Here is an 18,653-nt window from a genome sequence, read left to right on the forward strand (position 1 = left end):
TGGTCCCTTCGTTCGTCAACAATAAAATCTCCTGCGGGGTACAAAGAATTGTGGGAAGGTATTTTATCGTCCACAAAAATAGCCTGCGGTTGTGAAAAAATCCCAGCGGTAACACCACATCTCAAAACGAAAACGAGACACTCGAGTGAAAACTGGGTACGAGATCAAACCGAGCGAAGAACCCGCCATTTTTGAAGGTGAAATTTGGCCTGTCTTCATATTTTACCTTTTTCCGAAAAGATGAAAATTAGATGAATACTGCTGGTCGATTCAAATGGAAGCAAACCTCCAAAGGGAGCTAAAGCGTATGTTCTCATGTTTTCCATGCCTTCAGCTTAATACATTGACTAGCTATATTTGTGACCGTGTCGTATGAAACTTTTGACAAGGCTTCTACTCCAATCCCACTCTACCTTTTCGAAGCCTGGAATTTAGGTCACAAGCTAAAACTCATGCGTTAAACTCCTGTAAATGCCTGAGGTAGACGAAGTATCTTAGACATTCAGTGCAAATTTTCTTGTAACTACGTTCAAGCTTCACTGTACTAGTTTTGTGGCTCGGTCAGTTCCAACCCTGTTGATTTCCCTCCTGGGCATTTTGAGACTTTTGACAGGGTATGGCATTTGCTATAACTTGTCATCCCGGGGATGGGGCAATGTCAAAGGCGATGTTATCTTTCAGATTTTAAAATATTTATACCTTTGTTTATTTTAAGGTACAGCGAAACCTGTATTAAGCGGACACCCTTGAGACTTTAATTAGTGTCAGCTTAATACAGGGTGTCTGCTTAAAACAGGTTCTGATAAATTGTACAACAGAGTGGGTTTCATTTTAGCCTCGTAAAACCAAAAGCAAACCAGTTACTTACAAATTGGACCACTCAGCCAATCTCAAACCATAGTAAATAAGTTAACCTGCAATCTTTCCCTATATGTTCCTTTTTTTTATCTTCACCATTTTAAACAAAACAAAAATTAATGCCTGATTGCAGGGTATTGATAATTTGCAATCAGTATTTTCTGACTGTAACAAGTCTATAAAAATATAGTGCACAGACGTTCATAAAACTGAGGCCATCATTTTATTAAGAGGGCACAGAGTAAGTCACTTAGCTTTAAAACTACATCATTGAACAATTTTAAAGGAGTCTGAGACCGCTTTTAGAAGTAAAAAGCCCTTGAAATGTCTGCTTGATGTAGGTTTTGTGCTACAAAATATGTCAATATTGTTGTCCGCATCTGCTAAATAGAAGTGTCAGCTGAATGCAGGTTTGTTTTACAGTAAAATGTGGGAAGAAAATTTAGGGACTCACTTTGGTATCCTCTTAATAGGGGGTCTGCTTAATACAGGTTTCACTGTATCAGTATACCTCAATGGCTCTCAGATATGCCAAATCACTGCCTACATTTTTTTTTGTTTTCCTTTCAGAGATACAGAGGATAAACAGTTTTGATTTTGTAATGATATTACTCCCAACAGCAGGTTGATAAATTTCTGTCATCACTGATGAGTTCACCCTCATACGTCATGTGTACAGTGCTCAATAATTACAATCCGAGTTACTACCTTTCTTCATTTGACTACTTTATTTGCTGTTTCTCTATTCTAAAGTTTCAACGTCTTCACAGAAACAGAAAGTATCATGCCCGTTTGCTTGAGGAAAGAAGCCAACACAGCTCTAGAACAAGCAGTGTCCTGCTTCAAAGGCTTCTGATTAATACATTTGATTGTGCTTAAGCTTTTGCTTGCACTGTAGTTATAACCTATACACAGTGCTCTTAATTTTCTATTCTTGATTATTTCTGTTTGATTTGATTCAGAACTAAATAAAAGGAAAATTAAAGCTCAGGAAAAAGGGGACTTGGCAGAAGAGGCCACGCTCTGCAATGCTGTGGGAGAGTGGCTTTTCCAATATGGTAGGAGCACCTAACTACCTATACATATAGTCAAACCTTGTTAACTTGTATACCGAATACCAAGACGTTATATTAATTGGGTTGTATTCATGATTGATGATCCTTGTTTTGGCCAAAAGAAAATGGTCGTAATAAGAAGGTTGTATCAGTTAGCTGATTGCATATTTAACAATGTGGTTGTAAGGGGGCAGTGGTCTATGTACCATACCATACCATGTGGGGATCGTGTTGTAACTCCAACATACTTGATTCTATAGAAAGACTACATTGTAGGGCGGCAAGAATCATTTTCAACTTGCCCAAGGACATGTCAACAAATGACGTGCTCAAATATGATCAGTGGTCTACCTTTTCCCTGTATTATAAGCTCAACATCCTAAGACTATTTTATAAGACAAACAACGACAGCCTGCCCGAGCCCCTGATGAAATCGATACTTGAAAACTCCAGCCACAGCTATTCGCTCCGAGGGAAAGTACTTTCTTCTATACCACGATTTAACTTGCGATTTATGAAAGACTCACTTAGATATAAGGGATCTGTCCTTTGGAACATAGTTTTATACCACGAACAACATAAAAGTTTTTCAAGCTTTTTCGACCTTAGAAAGCAGGTTGTAAAGAGAGCCTATTTGAAAGATTTTAACTTTAATGCCCTGTCGGCTTCGACAACCCGCCACAGACATAGTGACTTTATATACAATTAGTTTTAGTTAGTTTATTGTAATCATATAGTAGATTAACTTAGTAATAGTTCTAGTTATCAATTAATTAAATAATTAATTTTATTGTAAATCTAGGAATTGTAATCTAAACATTTTAATCGTAATTTTAAATTTTTAGCAAAGTTAACTTTAAATACACGACCCCACAAGCTTTTAGCTTTAATTATTATCGTGTTTAAATAAAGTTTATCTATCTATCTATCTATCTATCAGTTATTATGTGTGCAGTCAAGAGCTGGATTGATCTATATATGACTTGTATAGACTGTGGACAGTCTTTCTATACATTTACAGTGATCTTGTTGAGCTATAATGTTCTCTTGTGGAGTGGCCATGAGCCTCAAAGATGGACTAAATAGGTCATTTTCAAATTACCTTTAGCCTCCTTCCCAAACGAATCTTGGTGTCCATCCTTTCATATGAAAATGAGATTTCATTCTCATGCAAATTAAACTCATTTTCTTATGAATAGCTGTGTACCAGGCCTCACTTTGATGGAGAGACTTAGGGCAACTTGGAAATGGGCTGTTGCAAGACATTTATTAAATAAGTGAGAAGTACATTAATAACTTGACTGTACAATTCAAGTGATAATTTTGTCATAAACTTCATTTGTAGGGTATTATGAGAAGGCTGTCAAAGAACATACCAGAGAAGTTCAGCTATCTGAAGCAGGACAGGATACTATTGGAACTGCCATTGCTCATCGAAAAGTAGGAGAATGCCTGTGTGCACTTAAAAAGTACAAGGAGGCTCTATTTCACCAAACTTTACATCTTGAGGTATGAAAAAATCATCACGAATTGTGTTCTAGTTAGCAACACAACATCAGATAACGACTGGTTTACATTTCATTATTCCAAATTACTTTTTTCTCTTGGTGACTGATTTAATCAGTGCAGTATTGATTATTGTGCGAATTATTCTACAGCTACATTTGATTTCTTTGGTAAAGTCATTAGAAATCACACCAATGTTAAAATTATTGCAAAAAGTTGATTGTGTATATTGTGTAACCCACTTGACTAAAACAGTTCCTTCTACCTACCGTTAGGTAGGCCACTTAACATCGACAAAAAATTTATCTTGTACATGTACCTGTCTTTTATTTTCTTTAAAAGCTTGCTCAGTCAGCGGGGAACCTAGTAGAGGAACAGAGAGCCTTAGCTACTATTGGGCGCACATGGTTTGTCCACTCAGATGATGCAGCCAGCAATGATGAAGTAGAGGAGTGCTTGCTTGAGTCGCAGACAGCTTACCTGAAAAGCCTAGCTGTATGTGACAAGTTACGGGAAACAGTTTCTGAGAAGGAACTATTGGAGATGAGGTCAAGGTTGTATTTGAACCTTGGTCTTACTTATGAAAACCAGAAGGATTCTTCTAGGGCCAAAAGTTTCATGGAAAAGGCCTTGATCATTGCAAGGTATATTTTTCACTTTCTTCATTTATTCAGATGCGTCACATTCCATATTTTTTTTTACCAAAATTGAAATTACACTGTTTTCAACCTTTTTACTAGACACTCCATTGTAGTTTGTAAACACCTGTAATAACAGTAAGTGATTAAAATTTTTTTTGTTTTGGCTTCTTTCCATAGAGAACAAGGCCTAAAGGACACTGAATACCTCTGTCTGTTCTCAATTGGAAGTGTTCGGATGAAATCAGATGAAGATGCACATGCCTTGAGGTGCTTTGAACAGGCACTGCAGGTGGCTAGACATGGAAACAAGAAGTTTGACGAGGCTGATGCTTTAGCTATGTTGGGAAAGGTATTTTAGACTCTAGATAGTATAAATGGACCCTGCTAAGGGAAACAAAAAATAGGTGGCACAGGTTAAAGAAAGCCAATAATTAAATGACGGAAAAAGTATATCCGACAGAAATAAATTTGCATTTAACATTGAGGGGAATTCAAGATAACCAAGTTCAACATAGAGGGGTTTAAATGTATTCAAGAAATTGTCATGCACACAAGGAAGAACCAGTGAATTCCATTGAAGATGATGAGGGAACTTACAAAAAGTTATTCCTTCTTCTGTTATGCCAGTTTTACAGATTGAGCAGAGTATTGTGTAAGAGGTGATTTAAGTAGTTCAGTTTATGCCTATGACTGTCTCGTGCAACATGCTTGCAGCATGCAGAGTGGACAAAAGTTTTTTAGCATGATGTACAACTTGCTTACAATACTGCAGTAAGGTGGTGAGTGTGTGTGAATAGTCATACTGTGAGCATGTTTCAAGCAACAGTCAAAAACCAGACTGTCTAAATCAGCCTAACAACATGGCTGACCACCAAGTGACTTGAAGTTTTTTTCTTTGATTTCCTCATATTGGACCTTTTGTGTATCTCTGTTGAGACAATTGGTTATTAATTTAGTTATCCTACTTGAAAAACATAACATTGTGAGCTTGAAGGACTTCATTTTAATTTCATTATTTTTCAATTTAGATTTTCCTAAAACTTGGAGAATTTGCAGCTGGTCATAAGAATTTAAAGAAAGCATACATTATAAATAAAGCTAAAAGATCAGATGATATGGAGGAACTTAAATCCTGCTTGGCAAAAGGTAACATTAGTGCAATGTTGATTATTCTTTTCTCAGTCTGTTTCTGTGTTAAAATAAAATTGGGTGATGAATTGTACTTTTTCACCTGTTAGCCAATTTGTAATGGGGGTAATAATGGAAATTTGTCTTTGTATCCTCATTTCCACCCCTGAGTCAAAGACTGAAGAACAATATTCCATCTCAATATTCCATATCAATAACATATACATGTACCTGGTCAAAGATGTCTACATGGTGTTTTTGACTGATTATTGCTTGCACGTAAAACTTCTAAGCCTTCCTGTCCCAGCAAACAATCAGACAGACACTGTGCAGATTTCTATAGTGCCACAGCATCATTACTTCTTTGGCATATTATGTGGTTTAATCTCAGCTGCCCCCTTTCTGCAAATATGAATTGTCTCAGGCTTGCAAATATTTGATCTTCCAGCGCAATTTAAGCATTTGTAGCTTGTTAACAGAGATATTTTACTTGACTTTTGAACATTGTTTATCATTGTACTCTGTATTTTTATCTCGTAGAACTTTCTTTTTAGCTCCTTTACTTTTGTAAAGCGCTTACAACAGATCTGGATAGGCGCTATATAAATATATTATTATCATTATCATTATCATCATCATTATTATTGTAAAAGGAGAACAGATTGCATTTATTAACAATAGTGAGGAAAATCTGGCAAGAGCTGGAGTAGTCATTTCTATTCTTAATTTTATTTTGTGTGTTTCATATTACAAACACTGTAAGTTTAGTCATGTTGTTTGTTCTCTTAGCCATCAAAGGAATTAGATTTCAAAGAAAACAGACAAGACTCTCAGAACATTCTCTGGATGAACAGATTAAAATTTTGGATACCCTTGGTGACCTGTACTGCCAAGTGAAGGCTTTCCACAAAGCTCTTGGCTGTTACAAGAAAGAGGTATTGCAGCTTTAGTTAGAAGCACTTATTTATTGTTTCCCTACAATTTGCTGTTTGTTATTAGAAGGCTTTTACAGTATGTCATGATATTTTTGCCACAATTAAGTGCCTGTTGAGCACAGCCCCAGTTACTCCTACTCTTACCCTGACCAGCAATATCTAAATTTTATAGCTTGAACTTGCCAAAGTGGCAGGGAAATCTCACAAGGAGCTGTCATCCATCTACGTGTCTCTTGCAATAACATACTTTGATCTAAAGTGTCCAGCTGATGCAATCAACTGCTACATGGAAGAACTGGAAATAATGGAGGAAAGGAATTACAAAGAGGTAAAAGTTTCTTTTCTCTCAACAGTTCTTTTTTGCAGAAGTCCAAATATGTATATTTATATTTCTAAGGTGTAACCAAGGTATTGCTGTGACAGAGGTATCCAAAAGAATTATTTAGAACAAAACAACGTGATCCATCAAACTGCTAGGAAAGAGCTCAAGAGTAGAATGTTGACCTTTCCAAAGTAGTATTTCTGAGCAGAGAGAAGCCTGCAGGTGTTCTGACAAAAAAATTAAACTTTCTTATAATTTGCAATCTTTCCTTTTAGCATTCTGTAGAAAGAGTAATAACCCCACCTCTTGGAGTTCTGTGGTCGTGTTTTATTCATCAGAAGTACCAAACCCATAATTCTGTCCTTCTCCTTCTCTACAGATGTGCGACACGTGGTGTAACATTGCTTATGTTCATGAAAAAGCAGGGCATACTTATGAAGAAATCAAAGACGCTTACATCAAGGCATTGGCATATGCAGAACAATCTGAAAAGCCTCAGTCAGTGGTAGGACTACGCTTAAACTGTTTGTTGCTTGAATTCATTAAACACGCAACAAAAACAAACATTACTGTCAATGTAAAATTGGTTCATGTTTAGTTTGAGTCTGAAGTTATGGATGCACAAAGGAGTTAAAAGATGAGAGTTGCTCAAGGCATAGCCGAGAACAGCTCTAGCTTCTTGGTTGACAAAAACTAATGTCGGCAATCTGTATGCATGCTAAAGCATCACTGAAATATGACTGACTAGTGCTGAAATTGGGACAAAGTGTTGGGAGTGTCACTCTCATGAAAACAAATTGTCCATCTTACTGTAGTCTCTGTAAGCTCTAAAATTTGATTTTGTCTTTATCACTGGTGATGCCTTCCTTATGACATCTGCAAGTTCTCTCTAAGAAAATGTACCTTTATTTTAACAGCTTAGGGTTTGGAAGTGCTTGGCATGTATTCAGAAAGCATTTGATCTCACAGACAAGTACAAAAAGTCACTTGATAAAGTTGCAGAACTTCAAAATCAGTTCGGTGTTGAGGACATTAGTGATGACAGTGATGAGGAAGGAGAAAATAATAATGATGATGAACTTACAGAAGTTTTGATAGCAAAAGATTTACTACTATCAGAATCTGGTAAGTGCAATTCAAGTTTCCAACATCAGAATCAGTGCATACAAGGACATTGTTGTTTCAAGTCTTTGGTGCACAATTCTTTAAAACCAGTTTGACTTTCTTTTTCCTTTGTGTCACATTTAACAAAATTTTGAAACTAAGGAAAATAAAGAGTAAATTGACTGGTGATGACACTAGTATGCCTTGCTGTGATTGGTTACACGCGTTTTTTGTTTAGATGAAGTAATTTATGGCTTAAGATTTCAATAAAGAACACATGGCAACTGTTTTTGCTGATAATTGTTTCAGATATATATATAACACTTTGAAGCCAAACTTTTTCTTAAACCAATAGAACATAACCATAAGTTATTAATATCACTCAGATGAAAAAGATAAACAGTGTGATTGAAAAGTGTTTTACTGGGACGTCATCATCATCGTCAGCATCATCATCGTCATCATCTGTCCTATCATTGTCAGGTGGGGCATAGGGCTTCAGTGACTCTTCACCACTCGCTCTGGTGGACAGCCACTTGGTAGGCCTACTCCCAACTCTTTCATGGGACACGTTAATGAAATTAACCATCAGTTGTGAATGGAACAATTTGTCCAAGTAAAATTCAAACCAATACTGCAATGTCCAAAAATTGCTACTGAGCGCTAGAAAAGTTACATGTGTTTCAAGTTGTTAGAAAAGGACAACATGTATTCCCTGGGAAGTAGATGATCAAATATATTTTGCTCTTGGTTTAGAAGATGAAAGCTGTGATGATGACAATGAAGGAGACGAGACTAGAGCTAAAAATAATTTAAAACCAATAAGAACAAGACGTCAGGTAAGCTACAGTAATTAGCAGTAGTTGGCAATTTTCATTTTGACAGTACAGTCGTGTAAATGAACAACACTGTGAGTGATTGACAATGTGTAAAATATTTGTAACAAGATATGAGGGATGAAGTTTAAGGCTGGTTTTCACTAGCGCATAAGCAGAAGTGACATATGCAGCCACAGTAAGAGACTGATAATTACCACTTTTTGTTGGAAATTTCCAACAAAAGGTACTAATTATCAGCATCTTACTGTGTCTACATGTGTCGGCTTATGCTTATGTGCTGGTGAAAAGCCTTTAGAACATTCCCAGTCTCCCAAGTGAGTCTAAATAATTTTGGGTAAGTGTGTTTCTTTAGGTGTATTTTGTAGATCAGTTGTCCAGATTAGTCCCATCGAAACAGAGTTTTCACCCCTAGTAATTTGCAGTTTGTTTCCATTTTGTAATAATTGAAGGTTATTGAGAAAGTTTTTTTTTTTGTTTACAGCGAAAACATGTTAATGAGAAAGGGGAGACTCTACTTCATGAGGCTGCAATTGCTGGAAATTCACAGCGTGTTAAAGAGCTATTAGCAAAGGCAAGCCTACATATTACACCCGAATATTTCTTTACAGATGGGTCAGGTCACACTAAGAGAGGCCCTATATAAATTGTGTCAAATCATTGTTGAGCATATGTAAACGAAGCATTACTTGCTAGATAACCTTGGGATGGAGTGACCCACCAGATTTCTTTGATCACTACAAATTTTGCATTGTAAAGGCTATTTTGCTCTTTACTGTAAAGAATAAGGTATTCATCCGTGCCAAAAGCAGCTAGATTCTTTTACAAAGGCTGCACTACATGTTTCATTTAATAAGTTCAATCATTTGCTTGATCAAGTGCACAACTCTAACATATAAAAAGTTTGCATTTAAAGAAACATATTTTTCACAAATACTACCAAAGCCAATTTCATGAACTAGGCTGTTACTTAAGCCAGGAATATGGGACCAGCCATGATCACTAATAACCACTATCATTAACCACTAACCACTGAAAACTTAGCTAACCACTGAAAATGTATCTAACTGCTGACTGCTGACAACTGCAGGCACGTTCTTTAAAGTAAATAATGCCAACTGACACCTATCAGAATATGCTTTTAATAAGATTAACTTCTGCCTACGTAGATGTTATATTTTTTCTGACACAGCTATCGCATAATGCAGAGCCTCGTTGACTATTGCACAGTGCCATTTTGCATTCATACACTCAGTAGAATCAGTGTTGCCTGTCAGTTTCTCTGAAAAACCAATGCCTGTGCTGTAACAACTGGTTTTGGTGACTGTAAACTGAAATGACTAGCCCAGAAGTTGGGGCTGGGACAACTCCAAAGACTTGACTCAATTTCTTCCTCCTTATCGGTAAAGTAATAAAAGATGCTCTGCTTACATGGTATATTATCATTATAAAACTGGTTTGTTTTCTGGTTCATTTCCTTGTGTTGCACATAAAATGAAAATCTTATAACTGACATGTTAACTAGGTCATAAGCTTCAAAAGACAAGAAATATACTGCTATTTTCTGAAGTGGAAACATTAATTTTTTGAAATACTGTAACATTAGGAAGTTCTGAATAACTTCTTCACTTGAGCAAGGTAGAACATTACTTCTTTAATCTGTGTTGCATCATTTATTGGCAAGTTATATCACTAGTGAGACCTCTCACATGTGTTACAGGCCCAACTGAAAACACTGAACATCTGTAATAAATATTCATCATTTTCATTGACTTTATTCTTTACTTACTCTTTCAGGGTGCTGATGTCAATGCAAGAGATTACTGTGGGTGGCTTCCCATTCATGAGGCTTGCAACCATGGTCACTTAGGTCCTGTTCATCCCTCATTATAAACAACAACAAAAGGCTGACAACACGAGCCTCACTTTAGCCTTTTAACCAGATTTAGTAGGAACTAAGAAAATGAAATAAGAATCTGGTGTATTTTTTGTGATTGTGTTGTTCTAGAAGATATCCATATCCCTCCCACAAAAGGCATGTTAATTTGTGTTACTCCCTTCACTATCACAGTCTCTTGTAAATTGTCACCTAGCCTTGTACTTCCCTTTAAAATTGGGCTTTTGAAACCCCTTTCCCCCTTGAAATTTGCAGTGGCCTTTCTTAGGACAGATGTGGACAACCTCTTGTGACTTTTTCACTCAAGATCTGCCTTGCGCTTCACTAGATCTGCCTCTCACTTTGCTTGAGGGTGATGATTAAGCAAAGGTTCGCTTAAGGGTGATGATTAAGTGAGGTAAAAATTATAGCAAGTCTAGTTTTCTTGGTGTGACTAGAAACACTCTTCTGTGTTCCATATAAAGCCCTCCTTACACAGGTATGGTCAAAGTTTTTTCTATTAATTGAAATGATTTTTTGGTCCTAACTAATCCCAACAGTCACGAAATCCTTATTTCCCTTTACAGTCTTATTTCGGGTTCTAATGGATAAATTAAAAAAGTAAATTAACTAATTATCTCAGGGAAAAAATCTTCACCTACAGCCAATTTTTCTCTAATGAAGATGTCTGTAATTGATTATATTTAATGACAAAAATGCATGGAAGGCAGAAAGGAGAGTGTTTTGGTTGACTTTTAACATGTGACTCCAAGGCTTTCATCTTTTCAACAGATGTGGCCAAGGTTTTGCTGATGGCAGGGTCAAATGTTAATGACCAGAGTGGTCAACACTGCTGTGGTGTCACACCGCTTCATGATGCAGCTGAAAATGGTCATCTTGATGTGGTAAAGCTCTTGCTGTCATATGGGGCATCTATCAACCTGAAAGACAGCAAAGTATGTATTAAAGTCTATTATGATCATACCTCTTACCGTTAATTTCCATCCCTGTCAAATTTTTCATGACCTCTTAATGCTGGCATCCAAATAACCTTTTGAAAGGTACAAGTCAGAGGGAATTTGTTTGTTTGCCCTCAAATTTGGACAGTAGCTTATTTAACATGTAAACAATAAAGACCTGTTTGTGACTTTTATTCTTTTGAAATATTTTTTCTCCAACAGTGATTTTGTAGTATCACTTGACATTTTTTTGCCCAATTTTGAAAGTTTTCTTTTACTTTTTACTGCAACTGAAACTGAGGAACAAATAAGTGGGAAAAAAATTGCTTTGACTTGTAGCTTTCAGAAGGTGATTTGGATGCTTCTTTTAGAGGTCAAGAAAAATTCTACAATGTTCATTTTGTTTCAGTTTTCTTGGTACATGTATAGTTAGTCAGCCAGCTCCATGAGCTTTAATTTGATATAGGGGTTTAGATATCTTCAGTTTAAACTGGAATCCCCTCATCACTTGGACACAAGACACCTCTTAAAGTATACAGCAACCCTTAAGATCAGTAACTGAATAAATTAAATTTATAGAAATTGTCAAAAAAATAGATGAAATGAATTTAATGATCATCAAATAATGGCTCTGACTTATATAATATCTATTTTCTTTGCAAACTGAAAACCCCTGTAAACCCAGGGCCAACATTGCAATTATTTTGCAAGGTAAGGGGATTGAAGTTTTAATCACATGGAGATTCTGATATTTATTTGTCACTAGGGATGCACAGCCTTGGATTCTGCAATCCAAACACTTAAAATTGACAAGACTGATGATAGCTTATCCACAGGAAGACAGCAGGTAGTTAAATTCCTTCGAAATTACAAAGGGGCTGAGAATAGTGCAGAATTAAGGAGAAGAAATACTGCCTTTCATGATGACAGTGACGAAGGAGACTCTTCTGGAGAAAGTACACCAAGTGCTTTAAAGAGATTTAATGAAAAATTGAAGAAGAAAGAGATGGAGAGACTTCAAAGAATGAATGGGACTGTCTGTGAAGAGAGTAGTCCAGAAGACATAGACGAAATACATCCAAAGAAAACCAACAAAGGATTAATGAGGGAAGATGATGATTCACAAGAGAACCAGCATGAAGTTATCCTATCTTTTCCTTCTAGCTCATCTACACAGTTTCAAAATTATTCTGGCAATCATATTGAGAACCAGTCGACTGGGTTACGGATAGATAGCAGTGTTGATGATATGGTTCCTTCTGATGTTGCTGAAACATTCTCTGATGCCAGTGACTATGAAGAAAATGATAATGGAGATGTGGATAGCACATATTCATCGATGGATGAAGGGAACAATGGAATTGAAATGGTAGAGTGGAATGATCAAGACTCTGTTATTACAGGAGCTACTCTTGTTGATCCTGTTGCTAGAAGTAGCAGTCATTTGAGTGGTCGAGTGCCATCTCTGGTCACTCAAAAAACTGTAGATTGGCTTGTTAATGACATGGGGCCAAGAACTGCCAAACATAAACGTCCACCAAAACAAGCAAAGCTTCCAGGGTCTTTACAGCGGAGAAAAAGAATTAACCATGCAACAATTACCAGGCCTAAACATGGGTTAAGCCCTGGTGTATCACAAAAAATGCCTTGTGCGAAGCAATCAACATTAGCTGTTTCCAAAGAAGCTAGAACACATCAGAATTCAATTCATGTCCCTTCTGTTAATGTTTCCATCCCAGTACCATCTAGACCAGAGGCTGTTTCTACCATCTCAGGTGCAAACTCTGGATTAACTATCTCTGCAACAAGTCCAAGACATATCGTGGCCCCAGGGGGGACACCACCCATGCGCCTGCGGGTACAGGTGCAGGGCAAAGTTTTTCTAATTCCATGTCCTCAGGGCCGTGCACAAGAAGTCAAGAATATTGGTTGGCTGGCTGAACAGGTAAGTGAGAATGTTGATGGTAACTGTTGCTTGTAATATTTTTCTTTACACCTCACATGTGTGTTGCTCCAGAGAATATCTATACCCCACTTCACCCCTGCCTGATTTTGACCCCTTCCCCCTGCCCATCTGTTAAAACATTCCATTCTGAATTGCCAATACCCTTGTACATTTACACCTCTCAAGTTTGACAGTCTCAACTTTGAAATATCAAGCTTCAATAATTGAAAGCAAATCCTCCCTCAACCTAAGACTTGGGTTATGGTGGAATTGACACAGTTCGCATGGACTTGAAAGTCCTTGAAATATTGTCACAGCCTTGAAAAGTCATCGAGAATGACAAATTTGGATGTTCTCTCTCTGAGACATCTGTGAATTTTGACTACAAGTCCTGAAATAGTGTTGACAAAATACTTGAAACTACAGGATAAAAAAGCAGCATTAATGTAACTGAGTTATCGGGAGTCAACTGTACACACTGAAAATGTTTTTTAGATGCAAGGCAATAGTAGGAACCAAGAATGCAAATAACAGCCAGTAGGACTGTGTTCCAGGACTGTCAATAAGGGCCATAACCCGTAACACCTGTTATTATATGGCTATTATATCCTGTGCTGTGATTGGCTACCCAAGAGGGCAAGATAGAGCTATCTTGCCCACTCGGGACTACCCGCCGTGTCCCGCAAGAAAAATGTCCACGAAAGCCATGTAATAAATCCTTTATTGACCAAGCTTGCTTGGTTAAGATGGCTCGATATTGGCCTCGTTCTTTTTTTTATGAGTTCATGGACCTCAACCCCGTCTTGGTCCATGAACACGCAAAAAAAGAACTTGGCCAATATCCAGCCATCTTGGCCTCACACTTGGTCAATAACCCATATTTATGGCTGAGTATGTTTGATGGACCCTTGATATTACAGGTGAACCTGCCTGTAGATACAATTCACCCATAAAGTAACAAGTTTACCACAGGTGTGAAGATCAAGGCTACAGGTGAATGAACTTGAATACAGCCCTGTGTTCCTCAACATAAATTTGTTTCTCATTCACCTTGAAGGCTGCTCTCAGGTACTTCTCATCTTTTGGCCTTCGTCCTGTGTTGGCCTTGAAAACAAGGGAAGGAGCTTTTCTGTCAGTGGAAGATAAGATTTCAGATGTACTGTCAAGTAATGAAGAAGTCATGGCATCTGTGGAATCATGGGACTTGCCAGCTCTGTCTGAAAGATATCGTGATGCATGTATCAATTCCAATACAAGTAAGTGATTATCAATCTGTTACTTTAAGATGAAACATTTATTAACAAATTTGAGGCCACTATTTTGATGGTTCTTTAAATGGTTTAGCCATTATGCACATGACCGGAATTTGACTGGGTTATTCTTTTCACTATTAACCAGCTTCAATTTTTTTTACGTCTTTTGAAATTGACTTAGCTGTAGATCACTTGTTATTGTCAGCTAATATTCCCATAGTCTCTCTTCTTCCTGCTCTGGGGGAGGGAAAAAGAGAGACCATGTGGACAAGGTTGTTAATATTTTGTCGTAAGAATGAGTAGCTTGTAAAACATATTAAGTAATTTTTTTCCGTCTCTAGTCACTGTTAGCTAGTGCTATCTACATGCTACTCGAATGTGTTGTATTATTTTAGGCTGCAAAAAGGTTAGCTACTAGATTTTGAGGTAATTAATGTTTATGGCATCATAATGTTTGTCCAGCAACAAGAACAGACATACTGCACATCCTTGAGGCTGATCCACAGCTATCAAGCTTCAGCTTATCAAACAAAGCTTTACAAGATGTCCATGTACTACCACTGATCAGAGCTCTCCAGTGTCATGACACTCTCACCAAGCTTACACTACCTGGCAACAGGATAGGTATGTACATGTGATACATGATATTATACCCTAAAGTTCCCAGAAGTGACAAGTGACAACCCAGTTTTAATGATACAATGGAAGGATTGTTACCTTTGGTTATTAATGTGGATCTGTGGTGACCATGCAAAGTTGTACCGTTCAAAAATTGCAATAATAAAAGGCTACCATAAAGCCCAAATTAACCAGAACTTTACAGTACTATAAATAAGGCTGATAGATATTTAGTTGCTCAATGTGATACCAGAGGACTTTGGAAAAGTATTTGCTTAGCATGAATAAATGAATTATAAATAATAATTAAAAAATAATGATAAATATTAATAATAAATGATTATAAAGGACATATTTTGAAGGACTGTATGTACTTGTTGCTGAGCTAGATGTCCAAAGAAACGTACTACCTCTTCAGAAAGAAACCATCAATAGCAGTTATAATTTGTACATTACTTCTTTCAATACAATAATTATTATTACTTGGCCAGTGAGAATATGTTCTATCCCTTTAGGTGACTCTGGTGTCCAGCATCTGGCAGCAGCTCTGTCTACTCTCCCATCTCTCACTGTGTTGGACTTGACATCTAATGGAATAACTCACAAAGGGCTATCCTTCATAGCCAGTGCTTTAACTACTAGGGACTCCACAAGCTCAGGAACACAGCAGGTGTGAAGACAACCTTTCGTCTATATAGAATCAATCATCATCTCATTTCTTCTCAGTTCTAATACAAAGTCAAGAATGTAGGTTAAAGGAATAAAGAAACAAATGGCATAAAAAATTACTGTAATAGGTATACTCAAATTCTCCCAACTATAAGAATACAATTAATTTACTATAATATGTTAGGACCAATTAAAATGGCGCTGTTGTGTTTAACGTGCTTATGATACAAACTGTTTGGCTATATCAAGCCTACATGTCATGCCAAAGTAATGCAGGTAATCCAAGTTGTGATATAACTTTTAGTGATGTGTCTATTGTGTACTTGGACATGCTTGTGCTGTTGCTCGAGAAAAACCTTCAACAAACTCTTTCAGAGTGCCTCTTCAAAGACCTCATCAAAAGCAGCTTATGTAAGAGCCAAATATGTGCAATAGTAATGTTGAGTTTTCTGTAGAACTGTGCTCTGAAGAAACTGGAAGAGTTTAGCATCAGTTACAACTGGCTGGGAGACAGTGCTGGCACTTCACTGGCTGTGATTCTTAACAGATGTTCTATTCTGACAACTTTGAGAATTGAATCTTGTGGTCTCACAAGTCATGTTACAGCCCAAGGAAAAGAATTCCCTGTGGCTCTTAAAGGTAGATATACATCATAGTTCATTTCATGAATCATAGCAAGACAAATTATTAGTGTTGTTTTAGGCTTGGAAATCAGACTTCATAGTTACTGTAGTGCTCTAAGTAGAGCTCATCGTCATCATTAATTCCAATTCCCAAGCTGGGAAGTAATGCAGCAGAGTTATTGCAACCTTCTTCGAGGTGTGCAGAAGAAATGACTCATTATAATATCTTAGGTTTGTTTAGTTTTTATTGACATGTGAAAATTTAATGTTCGAAATAAAGGCAATGTTGTTTGTATAAGAAAGTAAAGATTTCAGGAATGTCCACAAATGTGGCATTGTTTATAGCAATGAAACAAAGTGGTACTCTATATTCAGTAAACTTGAAATGAAGAAAACCTTATTTCAGTCTCCTCAGTCTAAAAGAGTGCTCAAAATACTTACATATGTAATAGTGGCGTTTTTAATGACATTTTTAAAAGCATAGAGATACTTAACTTGGACCAATTAGAAAACTCAGTAAATGCAATACCAAGGCAAGTGAATGATACTTTTATGACAGCTGATCAAAAAGCACTAATGCATTCCATGTCATCTTCAGGATCCAGGTTATTGCACCTGTCTGTAGCCTACAATTCCCTTGGTCCTCAGGGAACAACAAATTTGATAACAGCTCTTCCTTCTGCATCATTGCACCACCTTAATATAACGTCGTCATTGGAAAATAAAGGAAGTCAATCAGTTATTCAGAGTATGGTGGAATTTATGGAAGTATGTCATTACAAGTGTTTCTATTGCATGTGTCTGGTGTTAAGGTGGTAAAAAGAACCTACAAATGTAGCCAATAATATTATTGTTACAATCAAATACTAGATCTAAAGAGGAATTTGGAAAAGAGAAGTTAAGGCTATTTGCATTAAATTTCTCGGGCCATGCCTGGGCCATATCACGTTAATCACAGATAATTAATTTTAGTGATTTGTGTCAGTTGTGCCTAGCACATTATTATGGTGATGTAGTGGGGTTTCTGTTACATTTGTGGTCATTTCCCACCTTGTTTCTCAATTACCTCAAAGGAAACTGACATAACTTTAAAATTTTATTTCAATCTGGAATCTGAGGGCTACAGCTGATTTGTTAGTCGTAATATTGTCAAGTGTTACCAAAACCTCCACTGTTAATGTACCAGTACTTATTCAAGTTACTTGGTTATTTTCTATTATTCAACTGAGTGCCAGTTAAATTTTTTGTATTTTTCCACTGCATATAAACAGTTTGTAATGTTTTGATGTTGCCATTTTTAGAGTGGCTGTACCCTTTCTGATCTGGTTCTTGGAGATTGTTACATCGGTGACAAAGATCTAGAGATACTTATGAAGGCCAGGCATATGTTCTCTGGACTGCAGTACCTGGATCTTAGCTGTAACAATATTGGAAATGATGGGGTACCAATCCTAGCAAGGTCAGACTTGGTATCATTAGTTTGTTTTAATTTTTACTATCTTGCCATTTGGGAAATGAGCTGGCACTCCTGCCATGGGAAGGAGAAAAGACTGAATGCAAGAGATGCATGAAGTCAGGGAAGTGATGTTACCTCTTGTGATTAGCACATTAGAAGTTGTTCTTGTTCAGATATAAATTATGTAAAGCCCCTAGTTATGCTTTGTTAACAGAACTGTATGGAGGGGCAAGTGTGTCCAACAACATTACTGATGACTGTAGCTCCAGTCAGCCCTATTCCCATTCCTGATCAACAAGATAACACTCGTGTTATCATATTTTTCCTAGTTTACTGCAAAAAAGCTGCAAACTTTCAAGTCTCACACTGGGTGGCAATGGAAGGATCAGCACTGTTGGTGCAGAATCCCTGCTGATGGCAGCGAAGGACAGTAAAGCCCTTCAAAAACTTAATTTATCAGCATGTGGAGTTACCTCACCACTTGATGCAGCATTCTGTGATGCTTTGAAAACTTTAGTTTGTCAAAATGATGGAGAAAGTTCTTTAACAGAACTGGATCTATCTCACAATCTGATAAGTGTTGTTGACAAAGAGAGACTTGCAGAAGAATGGGAACTGAAATCTACAGGAGAGAGTTCCTCTTGTTTGAATGATAATCTTTGCATTTTTACAAAGTTGTAAATACTGTTTGTTGGTCATAAATTAATTCTGTAAATAAGTTTACATAATTGTAGAATCTCAAGTGTTGTATTGTACACTGTACAATAGGAATTGTAATTCGACAATTGAATCCTTATTCAAAATATTGCTACATATTAAACAATGCTTTGGAATGTCTCTTCACTGCTTGAACAATTATGGATGTCAGT

The 18,653-nt window shown here is 36.9% G+C and overlaps 1 protein-coding gene across 3 annotated transcripts; it reads left to right on the forward strand.

The window, feature by feature from the left end:
* Nucleotides 1-168: 168 nt before the first annotated feature.
* Nucleotides 169-18,639, forward strand: LOC145465419 (tonsoku-like protein). Of its 3 annotated transcripts, none has more exons than XM_081449202.1 (22): nucleotides 169-305; nucleotides 1,821-1,916; nucleotides 3,259-3,422; nucleotides 3,762-4,063; nucleotides 4,238-4,409; nucleotides 5,089-5,206; nucleotides 5,978-6,123; nucleotides 6,296-6,451; nucleotides 6,825-6,950; nucleotides 7,363-7,570; nucleotides 8,306-8,388; nucleotides 8,870-8,959; nucleotides 10,183-10,255; nucleotides 11,054-11,217; nucleotides 11,987-13,165; nucleotides 14,223-14,421; nucleotides 14,881-15,042; nucleotides 15,552-15,706; nucleotides 16,176-16,344; nucleotides 16,927-17,096; nucleotides 17,630-17,787; nucleotides 18,114-18,639. In XM_081449202.1, exons 1-22 carry the CDS (start codon nucleotides 275-277, stop codon nucleotides 18,463-18,465), a joined length of 4,473 nt encoding a protein of 1,490 aa, XP_081305328.1. In that variant the 5' UTR covers nucleotides 169-274; the 3' UTR covers nucleotides 18,466-18,639. The 3 variants fall into 3 exon arrangements, with proteins under 3 accessions (XP_081305328.1, XP_081305327.1, XP_081305326.1); XM_081449201.1 differs by having other exon boundaries at nucleotides 8,309-8,388; nucleotides 16,161-16,344; XM_081449200.1 differs by having other exon boundaries at nucleotides 170-305; nucleotides 16,161-16,344.
* Nucleotides 18,640-18,653: the final 14 nt, after the last annotated feature.

Source organism: Orbicella franksi, chromosome 13, assembly GCF_964199315.1.
Source record: "Orbicella franksi chromosome 13, jaOrbFran1.1, whole genome shotgun sequence".
In the NCBI taxonomy this organism is placed as follows: domain Eukaryota; kingdom Metazoa; phylum Cnidaria; class Anthozoa; order Scleractinia; family Merulinidae; genus Orbicella; species Orbicella franksi.

Bases quoted from the DNA above. Each gene is read 5' to 3' on its own strand.
- LOC145465419 (XM_081449200.1), top strand. From the start codon at position 275: ATGGAAGCAAACCTCCAAAGGGAGCTAAAGC. The intron at 8,389-8,869 runs GTAAGCTACAGT...TTTTGTTTACAG, and splicing joins CAATAAGAACAAGACGTCAG to CGAAAACATGTTAATGAGAA. The intron at 15,707-16,160 runs GTGTGAAGACAA...AGTTTTCTGTAG, and splicing joins CAAGCTCAGGAACACAGCAG to AACTGTGCTCTGAAGAAACT.